At 38.9% G+C, this 15,420-nt stretch overlaps 1 protein-coding gene across 6 annotated transcripts in view; it reads right to left on the bottom strand.

The window, feature by feature from the left end:
* Positions 1 to 3,810: 3,810 nt before the first annotated feature.
* Positions 3,811 to 15,420, bottom strand: part of ERCC6L2 (ERCC excision repair 6 like 2) — a 170,803-nt gene continuing 159,193 nt past the window's right edge. For 3 of the 6 annotated variants that reach the window (XM_077148716.1, XM_077148714.1, XM_077148715.1), the window contains 2 exons: positions 12,316 to 12,497; positions 4,022 to 6,664 (listed from right to left, as the gene is read on the bottom strand). In XM_077148716.1, coding sequence (XP_077004831.1) covers positions 5,731 to 6,664; positions 12,316 to 12,497 — 1,116 coding nt within the window. In that variant the 3' untranslated portion in view covers positions 4,022 to 5,730. Of the gene's footprint in view, positions 6,665 to 12,315; positions 12,498 to 15,420 lie in introns of all 6 variants that reach the window. The other 3 variants (XM_077148711.1, XM_077148712.1, XM_077148713.1) reach the window with 2 other exon arrangements.

Genomic DNA, 15,420 nt, shown 5'->3' with positions numbered 1-15,420 from the left:
GGAAGAGATTAGGCAGGTGAGTCCTTCCAGCCACAAAACCTGAGACAAAGCATTGCCAAATAAGAACGGATGCTTATGTCGAACCCTAAACCCCCTAGAACAGAAACTTCTGGGGAGGGACCTGGACCTCTGTGTGTAGAAAAGCCTCCAAAGGTGAGTGGTTGAGATGGGACATTTTATATTGTATATATATTACCACAATTTAGAAAAAAGAGAGAAAGATTAAAGAGACAAAGACAATGAAAGGCAATACGTGATCCTGGACCGGAGCTAATAATGGAGGAGAAAATGCCAACAAGTGCATTATTGAGACAATTGAAAAAAATTGAATATAGACTGTATAGTTTATATCAATGTTAAATTTCTTGAATTTGATGATTGTACTTAATGTGGTTACCCAAGTGAATACCCTCAGTTGGAAATATATATGGAAATATTAATGGTAAAAGAACATGTGGTATGCAAACTACTCTCAAACGTTTAGAAAATAGAAGATGGGTGAATATATATATATAATAACAAAGATGGCAAAATGTTTCTGGTTAAGGGGTGTATTGGAGTTCTCTGTATTATTTTTGTATTATGTTTGCAACTTTAATTTTTTATTTTTATTTAAAATACCAAACAAAGGCAAACGTTTTGTAATTCATTCCGTTCTACATATATAATCAGTTATTCATAATGTCATCACGTAGTTGCATATTCAGCATCATGATCATTTCTTGGAACATTTGCATCTATTCAGAAAAAGAAATAAAAAGAAAACAGAAAAAAATTCATATATACTATTACCCCCACCCCTCCCCCTCACCGATCACCAGCATTTCACTCTAAATTTATTTTAACATTTGTTCCCCCTATTATTCATCTTTATTCCATATGTTTTACTTGTCTGTTGATAAGGTGTTTAAAAGCAGCATCAGACACAAGGTTTTCACAATCACACAGTCACATTGTGAAAGCTATATCATACAATCATCTTCAAGAAACATGACTACTGGAAGAGAGCTCTACCTTTTCAGGCAGTTCCCTCCAGCCTCTATACTACATCTTGACTAACAAGGTGATATCTATTTAATGTGTAAGAATAACCTCCAGGATAACCTCTCAGCCATTGACACAATTTATCTCATTTCACTCTTCCCCCTTTTGGTCAAGAAGGTTTTCCTAATCCCTTGATGCTGAGTTTCTTCGCATTCCAGGATTTCTGTCCCATGTTGCCAGGAAGGTCCACACCCCTGGGAATCATGTCCCATGTAGACAGGGGCAGGGCGTGAGTTTGCTTGCTGCGTTGGCTGGAGAGAGAGGCCACATCTGAGCAACAAGAGGTTCTCTTGGGGATGACTCTTAGGCCTAATTTTAAGTAGGCTTGACCTATCTTTCATGGGGTTAAGTTTTTTTTTTTTTTTTTTTTTTTTTTTTTTAAAGGAAAGACAGAGAGAAGGAAGGAAGGATAGAAGGAAGGAAGGAAGGAAGGAAGAAAGGGAAACATTTTTTAAACATTTTCTTGTTTTTTTTTTATTGTATTCTGTTTCTCCGTTTTTGTTACATGGGCTGGGGCCGGGAATCGAACCGAGGTCCTCCGGCATAGCAGGCAAGCACTTTGCCCGCTGAGCCACCACGGCCCGCCCGCATGGGGTTAAGTTTTATGTGAACAAACCCCAAGATTGGGGGCTTAGCCTATAGCTTTGATTGTCCACACTGCTTGCGAGAATATCAAGAATTCAACTTGGGGAAGTTGAATTTTCCCCCGTTCTCACCATTCCCCAAAGGGGACTTTGCAAATACTTTTTTATTCACTGTTCAAATCACTCTGGGATTTACTGGGGCATCATTCTGGACAAACCAACAAAATCTCATGTCATACTCAAGGTTCCATGTACATATAGTGTTCAATTAAGCTGTCCACATAAGTTATATTAGGAAATGTTTGCAACTTTCTTGTACAAGGGAAAGTATTTCAAAATTAAAAAGTTAAAACAACAACAACAACAACCTCCACCAGTGATTCTAACTTGCCATGAAGGGGGCTGGGAACTACACAGCCTTGGACTTTGGAAGGGAGGGTGAATCTGAACCATTTCCCTAGGAGTAGAGAGTAAACACCAAGAGTTGTTTTCATCCTTCAAAATCTGGAAGACCCTGAGAGGCAAGAGAGGCCTCATCTGGTTTCCCTTTAAAAAGGAAAAACTGGGCTGTTCTTCCCACCTCGCCGCAGATACCCTATGGGGCCAGCACCTGTGGCCCCAGTGCACAGGGGCTGTCCCCCAATCTAAAGTAAAGGAAGCCAGTGCCAAGACTTGTTCTTGAGCTTATGAGCCTCCCTTTAAGACCTTCCAGAAGCACTGTGTGGAAAAAGATGCTTTGCAAAGGCAGGTGAGAAAAGTGACTGGAAACAAAGTCACATCAGTGATGATTAAATGAGGATGAGGTAAGAAGCCTAAAAAGAGATTTGTACCCTTGGATCTTTCAGGATCTTACAGTTTCAATGGTGTCCTTGGTGGGTCCTAGATCCACTGTTAACTTGATCCGTGACTTCGTAACCTAGGGAAGTCTCCTTCCTTGTATGTAAAAAATGACCTTTAAGGCAATGATCTACCTGTTTTGGATTTTATAGACAAGCAAATGTCAAATAAATTTGGAAACTGACATATGGTAACCAACTTTTATAATCAAGTGAGGACAGTGAAAAAGAATAAAAACTGTCATCTATTATCATCATTTCATAAAAAGAAGGGTATGCTAACATCATAAAGAAGCATATTTTAGAATTTAAAAATTGCACACATCGGCCTTCAATAATAAAAAAAAGAACTCTATACTGCCTGTGGCTTTCCCATTTTGTTGTGAACTGATGGAAAGTTTATCATCTACTCATCTCTGCAAACCAGGGCCCCTTTGCCTTCAACACTTAGGAGCAGCTGCACCAATTGCAGATATTGTTAATTTACTTGAGGAAGTGTTTTTTTGCGGGGGGGGGGGGGGGCGCTTTAAGGAATCTTAAGGAATTCAAGTGCAAAAGTCTCTGGCTATTTTGCCTCAGTTTCCAATATTAATAGCGAATAGTCAGAGACTGTCATTGCTTTAAAAAGGTGTAAAAAAAAAACTGTAGCAAGAAGAATCATGGAAACGTGAAGTTGGAAGATTTCTTAGCTGAGATCTCATCCCTGTGGTTTTCAAACTAGTGCACCAGGAGCCACAGGGGTGCTACTTGGACCTATAGACCCCCAGTTTGTTTTAAATAGGGTTCAGTTGCTTAAGAAAAAAAAGCCTGAACACCACTGATCCAGTCCATCTTTAATTTAAAGGAAAGGAAATAGAGGCTGAAAGAAGCTAAGGGATTTGCCCTGGACCACAGATTCAGTTGGCAGAATTTGGTGGCACAACACCGGTTGGAAAGGGTGGGAAGGATTCCTATTGTCAAATCTTAATGGTGTCAGTTCCCAGATTCATCAATGGTTGAACCAACATCTTTCCACTGCTTCACTGTAGAGCAGGTTGACCATGACATTTTCTCTTCTAAAACACTCTGACCAACTGTCTCCTTTTCATACTGGACTTCGTACTCTGCTTGCCACATTATATCTGTTTGATAATAATGACAAATGTTTCACTAACAACCGTTGGAAACGGATTTTTTAACTCCAGGCTTTAAGTTTTTGCTTAGAAAAAATTTTGGCTATTAGTGATAAAAGTCTCTTTAATAATATTTAGTTACGTTTGAAAACTATAGAGTTAATATTTATTATGAATATCATTTTATGAGTCTAAGGTGATATGTAAAAAATTCAAATGGTATTTTACTTTATGAAAGGTGTACTTTCATGAAGATATCTTAAATATATTGACTAGTCTTTAAAATGAAATAGAAGATGCATCTTTTTATCAGAGGTCCTCATACAGCTGATCACATAGAAGACTAACAACATTTACATGTCAAGTCCTCCACAGACTACCCAATCCATTAATTTTATGGAAGTCCCTCATTGGTGAAGCGTAGCATCTGATAACTTTGGACACAATTTAGTTACAAGTAACGAATGCAATGACTAATACTGTATACCCAAACAGTGTTTTTTAAATCTGTGATTCCCAATCGTTAGTGGGTCATGAAATCAGTTTAGTGGATCATGAGAGCAGTTAAAAAACACAAAACAAAAACAAGAGCCTAAAATGGAATAGAAGAGGAAAAATATCAAAGTATGTTGCATATATTAAAGGTAAATATTGTTTCATAAACATTTTATTTCAGTCATACATACATATGCATACATACTGAGTCATGATACAAAATATATTTCTGTTAGTCACATTTCTCTAAGGGCAAAATTGCCCTAGAGGAACAACTTACTTGGCCATTCAGTCCCTTGAGAAAAAAGATTTTTTTTCCATTTCTGAGCAATAGTTCTACATCTGGGGGTACTCCAAAGACCCGACCCTTCCCCCTCAATACAATCATCATAATTCCTCACTCAACCATTTCCTGGTTCCCTGCCATTTTCTGGATGGATACTTCCTCCTGTCACCTCCCTGTTTGCTCAGCTGAGCAAAGTCGGCAACAGCCTATCTGAACCTGAGTTGATGGGAGCCCAGGTTTCTGCCTAGAAGGTGCCAGGCCCTTTCTTTTCCACGTAGCAGTGTCGCACCTGCACACAGTACACATAGGGGCTGAGTCAATGGTTTTTTCTTTCTTTCTTTTTTTTTGTATGCTGTATGGCAGGGGTAACATTTCATTCTTTTTCCATGTAAGTATCCTGTTATTGCAGCACCATTTGTTGAATTTTTGTTTGTTTGGTTTTTTTGTTTGTTTGCTTGCTTGTTTGTCTGGGAAGCGCATGGGCTGGGAATTGAATCCGGGTCTCCTGAGTGGCAGAATATTTCTAAATAAAGGGATTCAACAAATGAGCACATTCTAGATGGATTATAAATCATGTAAATCATATTCAACAAAATATATCAGTTCCAAATAAAATAAAACCTTTACTCATTTCTTCATATTCAAGAAATATAAAAGTTCTCTACAAAGCTTTATTTATATTGATTAAATCATAATACTTACATAAAAATGGAGACACTGGCATTCTATGGCTAATAATTCTATTAATTTAGCATCATATCTCATATAGCAAAATTATACATTAACCCTTTGACTTTGAGCTGTTATAACGTAATAATGGTAGAACATGATTCTTAGGGATAAGGAAAACAATTTAATGATTTTCGAAGTACCAGTGAGAAACATACATAAGAAACATAGCAATGTGGACCCAATTTGGGGGATAGGCATGATTTGGTCTATGACAATGGAATCTGGGAGAAAGAACCAAAACCTTTTTAAACTGCAAGAACATTCATGATGATCTAAACTCTTTATCTTTCATATTAGGTAACAGAGGTACACCAAGGGTAAGTGACTTATTTAAAATCACATAATTATACAGTAAGAGATGCCCATGTCTCCTGATTATAAATCTAGAATCTTTTCCATTTCAGAATAGAAGTTCATACTACAATACAATCATAACCTTGAAAAGATTACATTAAATATCAAGGAAAACAAGCACATGATAAATTTTAAATTTAATTTAAAAACCTACAGCAAGAGTTTAATAGAAATATAGGTTGACAACTAAGTTCAAGATAATATAATTAGTGTGGAATCCAGTGCTGTAAACATTTATGGCAGAAGTTCATTGGCATAGTAATTCATTTGTATGTTTATGTACTACTCTATGTGGTTGTGTTTTCATCTCTATCACCCGAGTTAAATGTTTTCCACAGAAATTTCTCATTTGATTTCCAAAGGGAAGTTTCTGGCTCTTCTTTCTTTCTGGAGGATCCAGCAAGGGGTACTTTTTCACATAAAGTTTCTATTACTGCCAAGTCGGTGAGTTTACTAAGACTCTCGTCACTCTGCTCGTTCAAAATGTCCCAGAAATCTCTTGGTCTGTGTTTTGGTTTTTCCAGGGGACCAGAAAGAACTTTCTTTGGCAGTGGTGGGGGACTGTTTCTCTGACTCTTGAAGAGGTCATCAAGAATAGAGGTGTCACCAAGTAAATCTACCACAGAAGTGCTTTCCAACACTGGATTTTCTGTCTTTTTGTCTGCAGATTTGAGAAAGGATCCATTTCCCTGTTGGTATTTCATAGTATTTGCTAGCTTTCTCTCATATGCTTCAGACTTACTGCTCAGAGAATGGGATGCTGCAGTATCTTTCAATGTTTGGCTGTTTTTCCTACTGTCAGTCTCTTGGGTAGAGCTAATAGGTAATTTCTTAGTTTCTGCATCAGTAGAAAACACTTCTTTACAGGAATTGTAATCTTGAAACTTAATGGATTTTGCTTTATATATTTTTGGGCTGCAAACTTGAGAAATTCTGTTGGTAGACTCTTGAAATGACAAAGTTTCAGAATCTGACAGCCTTTCTTTTATAAGAGATTGTCTTTTTTCAGATTTATTCCTGACTCTCTTTCCTTTTTTGCAGGCAGATTTGAGGGATTCTGAAGCAGAATTAACAAAAAGTTCTTTAACCTCTGGATATTGGGAACCATAAAAGTCTGTTAGCATTTTCTGTCGTTCTTCTGATGTGGCATTAGTTATATGTTCAGCAAATTCCTTTACAGAAGACAAGTTCAAGTAAGAAGCCATTTCTTCAAATTGTTTTCTAAGGATTTAATGAATAAAACCAGTGATTATTTTTATTACATTTTATTTTTAAAGCCCTCATTTATCAGTGATATGAAATATAGACACAAAACAATGTAATCTAATTCATTTTAGCATATATGACCTTTAATCCACAATGAAAATGTATGTTATACCAGCAGAATGTGATCTCTATTTATGCTGCTGAAAAAAAAATTAGCTTAAGAAATCACCAACTTTTTAAGTTATTTTGGTTTATACTACTAGGTATTTTCTGGGAATTAAAGGATCCCAGTACGCTATTCCTCCAGTCAACAAATTTATGACTGAAATGAGTAACATAATGTATGTAATCTGTATCTTGAAAAGTCTATATTGCATTCAGGTCCCATGAAATAAAACCATCAAAGGGTCTTAGTGGACAGAAAAGGGGAAACTTTGAAAAATTAAGAAAAGAATTTGTTTTTATCATTTCTTTCCTTTTTTTCCCACAAATATAAAACAGAAATTTCACATAACTTTTTGATGCACCTAAATGGAAGTTTTAAATTGATAAACCTAAATTCCTTTTTTCCCCAATTGGTCTGACTTCAGTGTAGGCACATAAACTAAGAAGTGGGATGCTATTTGAAGATGTGAGCTTCATTCTTAGCATATGATGCAATAAAAACTGTCACATGCACGTGTATGGAAATGGACCTTTTGGAACCCTGGTAAGATGGGGACAGAAAGATCGTTTAGGTGCCATGGGCACTGGTCTCTGTACCTTTCCCCAGGTGAGGGTGTTGCTTTGCTGATGCTGAATTTGGGTCATAAACCCAAATGTAAAGATCCTTTAGACAAAAGCAAGATAGATAGTGTTGCAGCACATGAGTAAAAGTCCCAAAGTTTTACAACCCTATTTACTTGTTGAACAACACTTCCTTAAAAAATTCCTTTATTCATTCAACAGGTATTTTTTTTTATGTGCTAGGCACTGTGGTAGGAACTACAAGACCCAGTTCCTAATATTCAAGGAGCTTACAGTCTAGTTGGTGGAGACAAACACGTAAAAACTAGAAGAGAATGCTAAATCTTGATGGAAGTAAATACAGAGCCCCACTGGAGCATACCAAAGGGATACCTTAAGACACTGGTTGTTGATAGGCAAAGGAGAGAAGTTTTGTGGAGGAAATGACCTCTCTGCTGTCATCTTATGAACTGTCAGTCAGGTAAAGATGAGTGAGGGAGCCTTCCAGGGAGAGAGGGCATGTACACAGAGTTGTAGGGAAGCTGCCAAAGGAAGATGCTGAAAATCATGAGGAGTTTCGAATACCAAGTTCAGAAGGGTGAATTTTATCCTACCCACAGAAGAGTATTCTTAGGGTAAAATAATGATTTATTTTTAACATTTATAAGTAGGAGATTTAATGACTCTATTTTTGCCACTGTGACCAGGTTTTATAAAGTCTGTATTTCCTTTGATCTTGTGGCAACCCATAATACATGCTCATGGCTTTCTCTTGTGGCTTCAGGTGAACACTCACGGTGTCCAGCAACCCATACCAGTGCTGGACAGTGTTCTGAAGACCAGATACTAGAAACTCTTAGTCAACAACCACTCTCATCTCCAACAGAATATTTAATAACAGAAATATAAGTTTCCAAATATCTGCCCTTGGAAAGCAACAAGTATGTTCTTAAAAGGTCCCAGTTTTCACTTCACATGAATAATGAGATAGTATTTTATCAATCATCTCTAAATCCATTTCCATGGCCTTTCTAATAAACATCTGTGCTCTGAATGTTAAATGACTGGCAAAGTTATACTCCGATGTCTTCTATTTACCCAAGACATGTCAATACCTCCACAGCTGCCAAAGCCACTTCATCTTTGCTGTGCTGGAACCATGGCTTCAACTGTGACCTCACAGTTCTGTCATCTCTAAGAGGAAAGCTGCTCCCAATTCCATTTTACATGAGCTGCATGAAAGTAGGTTATGCCATGATGCTGCCCCTTACAGGATGAATTACAATTATAACTCATTTTATTTTTGACTTCTAACTTGCTTTCCTAATTCTTGGTCTTCAAAAGAATTTTCTCTAAGAATTTAAGGAACTGCAAGGTAGAACTAGAGGATAAGCCAGTCCAACTGGGCAAACCAGAGTAGACTCCCACAAGCCACTTACAGAAAGAAAAATAAATGTAAATGAAAGACAGGCATCTTTCAGCAATATCACAATTAGTTAGGTGTCATGGATAAAACTCAAGTTTCTCCCATTTTCTTGAGGAAGTGGGAGAGAAATGTGGGACACAGCTAAAATCATCTTCTATCCAAGCTTTCTGAAGCAAAGATAGGACTGAAAACATCATTGAAATGATAAATGTGGCCTTGGCATGGTGCAAATTCCTGATTCTGATAAACCAGTATAATTAGCAGGAAAGAGGTGGTGTCAACGGTTCAGACATTATCCCCTAAAAAATTATTAAAGCTTTTATTTTTATATGTAGTGCTAAAGGAGATGAAGACACATGTATTCCTCAAAGATTGGTAAAATGTTTATGGTGGGGCCTCAGCAAAATAACTTCCTACCCAAAGGAAAAAGGCATCACCTTCTCCCCCAGATCACAGCTGAAATTTGTGAGGAAGCATGTTGATATGGCAGTATTGTAGAGCTGTTCACCTTTCTGTACAATTGCAGACAGCTGAGAGCCACACTCCAACCTGCCTCGTGTAGCTGAGGGATCAGCCCATTCCCTGTGTAGCTATTTTCCTGGGGACCGGTTGCCTGGGAGTTGCCAAACCACTGAGGGAAGTATTTTGAACCCACAGAGGCTGCACCACCTTCCCACTGTCCTCAGAGACGATCAGGACTAATCCCATCTTTCTATTACTATCTCAGCCATAACCTCAATCATCCATTGCCACTGGCTTTTCCTCCATCTGTCAACCCCTTCCACACCATCCTTCAGTGCCCTGGATCCCGGTTATGATCTATCAACTCCCCTGTGTCTCCCATTTCCATGCTGAATAGTTCTTCCATCTCCTGGTCTCAAATCCCACTGGGCTATCCCCTAATGAAACTGCCTCTTCCCATGATGTCCTCTCAAATCAAGGCTTTTATATCTTACACCTCTTAAATCTTGGGTTCATGCTTCACATTGCTGCTTACACGTTATTTTCTCAGAAAATTCTTTGCCCTCTTTAAGGTTTATGCCATCTGACTAAACTGCTCTCCCTCATCTTGTTAATGGACTCCTTAGTTGCATCTTGCTATTCACGGAACATTCAAGTCCAGATTAATCTTTCTTTCCAGCCCATCTCCTATCATTATTCTATATTATTATCAATATCTATATGGATGTCCCACTGGTTTCTTTACCTCACCTCAGTTCCATGTTAGCCCACTATTCCCAAGATCACATAAGGCCCTTGTCATTACCATCAACTGTACAACCTCCAAAACCCCAAATTCAATCATCTCATGCCTGGCTTAACTGCTTGATTACTCCCATGGCAACAATGTTGTAATATGATTTTGATCTCATCAAGTCCTCTAATTCAATGACTCTTCTGTCTTTTCACTCTCCCCTGTACAGTTTAGGTTCAGCTTTATAATCAACTCCTCCTTTTTAATCTGGTAAAAGCCAGCTATCTCCCTATTCTGTGTCTACAACCGAGCTATTAAAATTAGCCACATAAAAACTCCACAACTAGACAGATGATTTTACTAAAGTTAATCTCAAATACTGATTTAGTATTACCCAGGAATTCTAGTCCTACTAAGCTTATCTCCTACTTTACAAATGACTTATTTCACATCTTCTCTCTCCCTAAATCTCTCTTGCTTTGAATGAATGGCCTCATTTCTCAATTCATTGAGAAAACAGAAGTCATCATCTTCAGGCCACATTGTGCCCAGCTTCATCCCTTCTCCTTCAATGCTTTTCCAAGGACAGGCCTTCAAATGGTCTGGATCCTATCCTCTATTGCCCTCAGGACTTCTTTGTTATCACCCCTTTCACGATCTCTTTTCTTCCTATTAGTCATTTGCCTCAAGATATAAACAGGCTCTATTAACTTCCCAACTTTAAAAATCTACCCTTAACCTCACAATACCTTCCAGCTACTACTACTTTACACATCCTAACCTACTGAGTTGTTACACGGTCTCCCCATTCACTGTCCACCCACCTTACTCTGGCTTTTGCCCACAGTTTCTCTGAAAGTGCTCTGGTCAAGGCAACCAATGACCTTTCTACTACCAACTCCATGGACATTTTCTGACTTCATCTCATTTTGGTTCTACGCAGAAACTGATGAAATTAAGTGCTCTCTCCTTGTGGAAACTCTCACTTCTTTTGGTTGTCAGGACCCTATGCTATGCCTCCTGTTCTGCAGGCCACTCTGAGACGTCTCACTTCTTTAGGTGCCTCTGGATTGGCCCTTGGCTTCTCCTCACCAGTGTGCTCTGGCCCTAGGAGCTCACAGGTGGCCCCAGGACTCTAAAAACCATTTATAATCCCTATGCTGATGACTTCTAAATTTATATCTTCAGTCCCCAAATCCCAGAATAGTATATCCACTGCTAGTGAAAATTTCCATAGGATCTACAGAGCAAAAAGGAACTGATTTTTTTTCTTTTCATTCTAAACATGTTTTTCCCTAGTGTTCTCCATTCAGTAAATCCACTCAGTTGCTTAAGCCAGACAGCTGGGAGACATTCTTGTTTTTTTTTCTCCCTCATTCCAGCCCATCACCAAATTTTGATACTCCACCTTAAAATACTTAATTAATCTATTCTCTTACCTCTCAATGGCAACCACTCTAATCCAAACTACTATGACCAAGTTTCTAATGGCTTCCTCTTGTCCACTCTACTACTCTCTTCCACACTCAAGCTGATTAACATTTTAGGAACATCATGCTTCAGCAGCTTTCCACTGCACTTGGTACAAAATCCAAATTCTTTTACGGGGTCCGGCAGGCTCTGCATTCTTCAGTCTTATCTGTGCCTCTATTTGCATCTCAGGTTACTCTGTGCTTGGCTGATCATGCAATCAGAACACCAGTCTTTATCTCAGTCCTGTGAACACACCAACTTCTTCTCTCCTCAGGGATGCTCTGACTTGGGGGTCTTCGCATGACTATACTTCAGTCTCAACTAATGTCACCTAAGTCTTTATTAACTAACTAATAGAAAGGTGGCTGCACCTTCTACTCACTCAATTATTCTCTATCACGCAGCCTGTCTATTTTTTCCCCTATAAACATACCAAGTTAAAATTACTTATTTATAAGTTTCTATTTTTTTTATTTTGTAATTTGATGCCAACTCCCTTCCCACTATACTGTAAGCTCCATGCCTGCCTTTTTTTATACTATATCTTCAGTATCCAGCACAATGCCTGGCTGCATATTAGGTGCTCAATTAATGTTTAATGAATAAATGAATAAAATGCACTGAAGTATATTAATTTTTCTATTATAAAATGATTTCATTTTTTATCAGATCAGGGAGTAGCCTTCTATAAATACCTAAAACATTTGGAATTTATTTTTTAAAGTGTGCAAATTCAGATTTTTCTGAAATATTCAGATGCCAGGTATGATCATAACTCAAATAATATTTATATTTTATTAAGGAGCTATATATTTTTTCAAGTCTAGTATTGTCATAGAGACATACCTGCGGATTCCTTTAGGTGTTTCTCCAATTATGAAGGTGGTCTGGTCTATACGGAGGACTTTTTTCATCTTCTGGCTTACAGGGTATGAAATATAAAGGGGGAATGAAATGTCTCCTTCACTTGGTTGTTGGCATTTCTTTGTATCTGTCAATGTATCAGTCTTGAGTTTTTCATTATATATCTGAAAAAAGAGGGCAGGGGGCAAAAAGTCAGGCTAAAAATAATCAGTTGTTTTTGGTCAAATAAATTGTTTTATTTTTTATAATCAAGTGCATGATATTCTCTAACTGAAATCATTACGTCAGTCGATATTAATCTAGATATTTAAAAAGAAGATATAAGGATAAATTATTTAAAATTCTTAAAAATATAAAAATAATTGCAATAATATGGCGTTTCTATTGTCAAGACTATAGGCCTATTGATACATGCCAACATTCACTATCCTAAATAAGGATAAAAATTAATGGCTATATAAATGGTGGCATAAAAATGGGATATCTAATTTTTTTTGTTTTGCATGGGCAGGCACCAGGAAACGAATGCCGGTCTCTGGCATATCAGGAGAGAACTCTGCCTGTTGAGCCACTGTGGCCCGCCTAGGATATCTAAATTTTTTAACTCAATAATTTCTCTCAAAATGATCAAGCTAGTCTTTCAGTTAAGTTTACATAAATAAATTTAAAAAATAACTTTATGTGATCATTAAATTAATAGGAAATACTTTTGATAAATTAGTTTTCAACCTCTATTAGATTGTAAAAATATTTAGTGATTTTAAGATGTTAACTACAGTTGGTTGAAATTATGGAATCCCATTTATTGTTCAAACTATGGGTTATTTGCTTAATGTAAATTGTTAGCAAGGGTGAGTCAAGAATGATAATTTCAAACTATTTGGTTCCAATTTCCCTGACAAGATGGAAAATCTCTAACACCAAGAAACAAAATAATAATTCAAAGACAGTGTTGAGTGGGAGCTGAAACTGAGTAGCCCCCAGGGGTAGAGATTTAAATTATGGTTTGTAGGACCTGCATGTGAAGGGGAAATGGATTGATTTAACTTACTGCATTAAAAATAAACAGACAAAAATCATAATAAGGATTAAAAGGATACCCAATTTACAAGACTGAACTAGAAAAACCACTGAGGACAAGGGACAGAAGCAGGCCACTGATCAAAGAATGGGACTCAAATACCAGCCTGCGGTATTTGTGGAATCTGATTTCATACTACCTTTGTGGTATCAAAAAATTTAAGCTGAGGAAGCAACATCTAGCACCCAATGTGGGGCTTGAAGAAGAAGACTCCAAAACAATATTGAGGAACCAAGGAAAAGTCTCCATTAGAGGGACGTTTGTCCAGCCGATAGAAGAGGACTCGAGTCATATTGTTCCTCCTCCAGAACAGCTACTAGGGAAGTAGAAACGGTACAGAACAGCTCCCGGAGTCACGACAGAGACCAAGAAGACAGCGTACCCCGTTCTGGAACGGCTGACTGGCTGGGAGAACCCGCTGTGGTGAGATCACCGAGGGGCGTGAGCTTCCCCGGGCCGGGACAGAAGGCGGCCGGAGTCCCTTCCTCCCTCCTTCCTGGGCCAGCTGCGAGAATTGGAAAGGTGATCCCCTCAAGCCGCAGCGGCTGGCGCCCCACCCCCATGCGTGGCCCCCCAGACCAGCTGGGAGAATTGGATCGGAGATCCCCCAAGCCGCGGAGACCGGCGACTGGGGTCCGTTCCAAACACGTGGCTTCCTGGTCCGGCTGGGAATGGTGGATAGGCACTCCCCCAAGCCGCGGGGACCGGCGACCCGCCGCCACGTTTGGTGCCCCGGGCTGGCTGGGAAATTTGGACAGGTGCTCCCCCAAGCCGTGGAGGCCGGTGCCCCCCCACCACGCTTGGCGCCCCAGGCCGGCTGGGAAATTTGGACAGGCGCTCCCCCAAGCCGCGGAGGCTGGCGACCCTCCCCACATGCGGATTCCTGGGTCAGCTGAGAGATTCGGACTGGCACTCCCCCAAGCCGCTTCGGCTGGCGACCCTCCCCTACAGCGAGAGTTTTCCAAAGTTAAAGGAGCCACAGCATCTTTTACTGGTGGGACCTGCAGACAGACGTGTGCCACGAGCGCCACCTACTGGGCAGGATAAGAAAAACAGAACCCAGAGATTTCACAGAAAAATCTTTCAACCTGCTGGGTCCCACACCCAGGGAAATCTGATCAAATGCCCAGACGCCAGAGGAAGATAACGGATCATGCTCGGAAAATTGAAGATATGGCCCAGTCAAAGGAACAAACCAATAGTTCAAATGAGATACAGGAGCTGAGACAACTAATGCTGAATATACCAACAGAAATGGAAAACCTCTTCAAAAACCAAATCAATAAATTGAGGGAGGAAATGAAGAAGACATGGGCTGAACAAAAAAAAAAGAAATAGAAAAACTGAAAAAACAAATCACAGAACTTATGGGAGTGAAGGATAAAGTAGAAAAGATGGAAAAAACAATGGATACCTACAATGGTAGATTTAAAGAGACAGAAGCTAGAATTAGCGAATTGGAGGATGGAACATCTGAATTCCAAAAAGAAACAGAAACTATAGGGAAAAGAATGGGAAAATTTGAACATGGGATCAGGGAACTGAATGATAATATGAAGCGCACAAATATACGTGTAGTGGGTGTCCCAGAAGGAGAAGAGAAGGGAAAAGGAGGAGAAAAACTAATGGAAGAAATTGTCACTGAAAATTTCCCAACTCTTATGAAAGACCTAAAATTACAGATCCAAGAAGTGCAGCGCACCCCAAAGAGAATAGACTCAAATAGGCGTTCTCCAAGACACTTACTAGTTAGAATGTCAGAGGTCAAAGAGAAAGAGAGGATCTTGAAAGCAGCAAGAGAAAAACAATCCATCACATACAAGGTAAACCCAATAAGACTATGTGTAGATTTCTCAGCAGAAACCATGGAAGCTAGAAGACACTGGGATGATATATTTAAATTACTAAAAGAGAAAAACTGCCAACCAAGACTTCTATATCCAGCAAAATTGTCCGTCAAAAATGAGGGAGAAATTAAAACATTTTCAGACAAAAAGTCACTGAGG

This window comes from Tamandua tetradactyla, chromosome 2, assembly GCF_023851605.1.
Source record: "Tamandua tetradactyla isolate mTamTet1 chromosome 2, mTamTet1.pri, whole genome shotgun sequence".
Lineage (NCBI taxonomy): Eukaryota > Metazoa > Chordata > Mammalia > Pilosa > Myrmecophagidae > Tamandua > Tamandua tetradactyla.
This window is presented reverse-complemented; position numbering and strand designations above follow the sequence as displayed.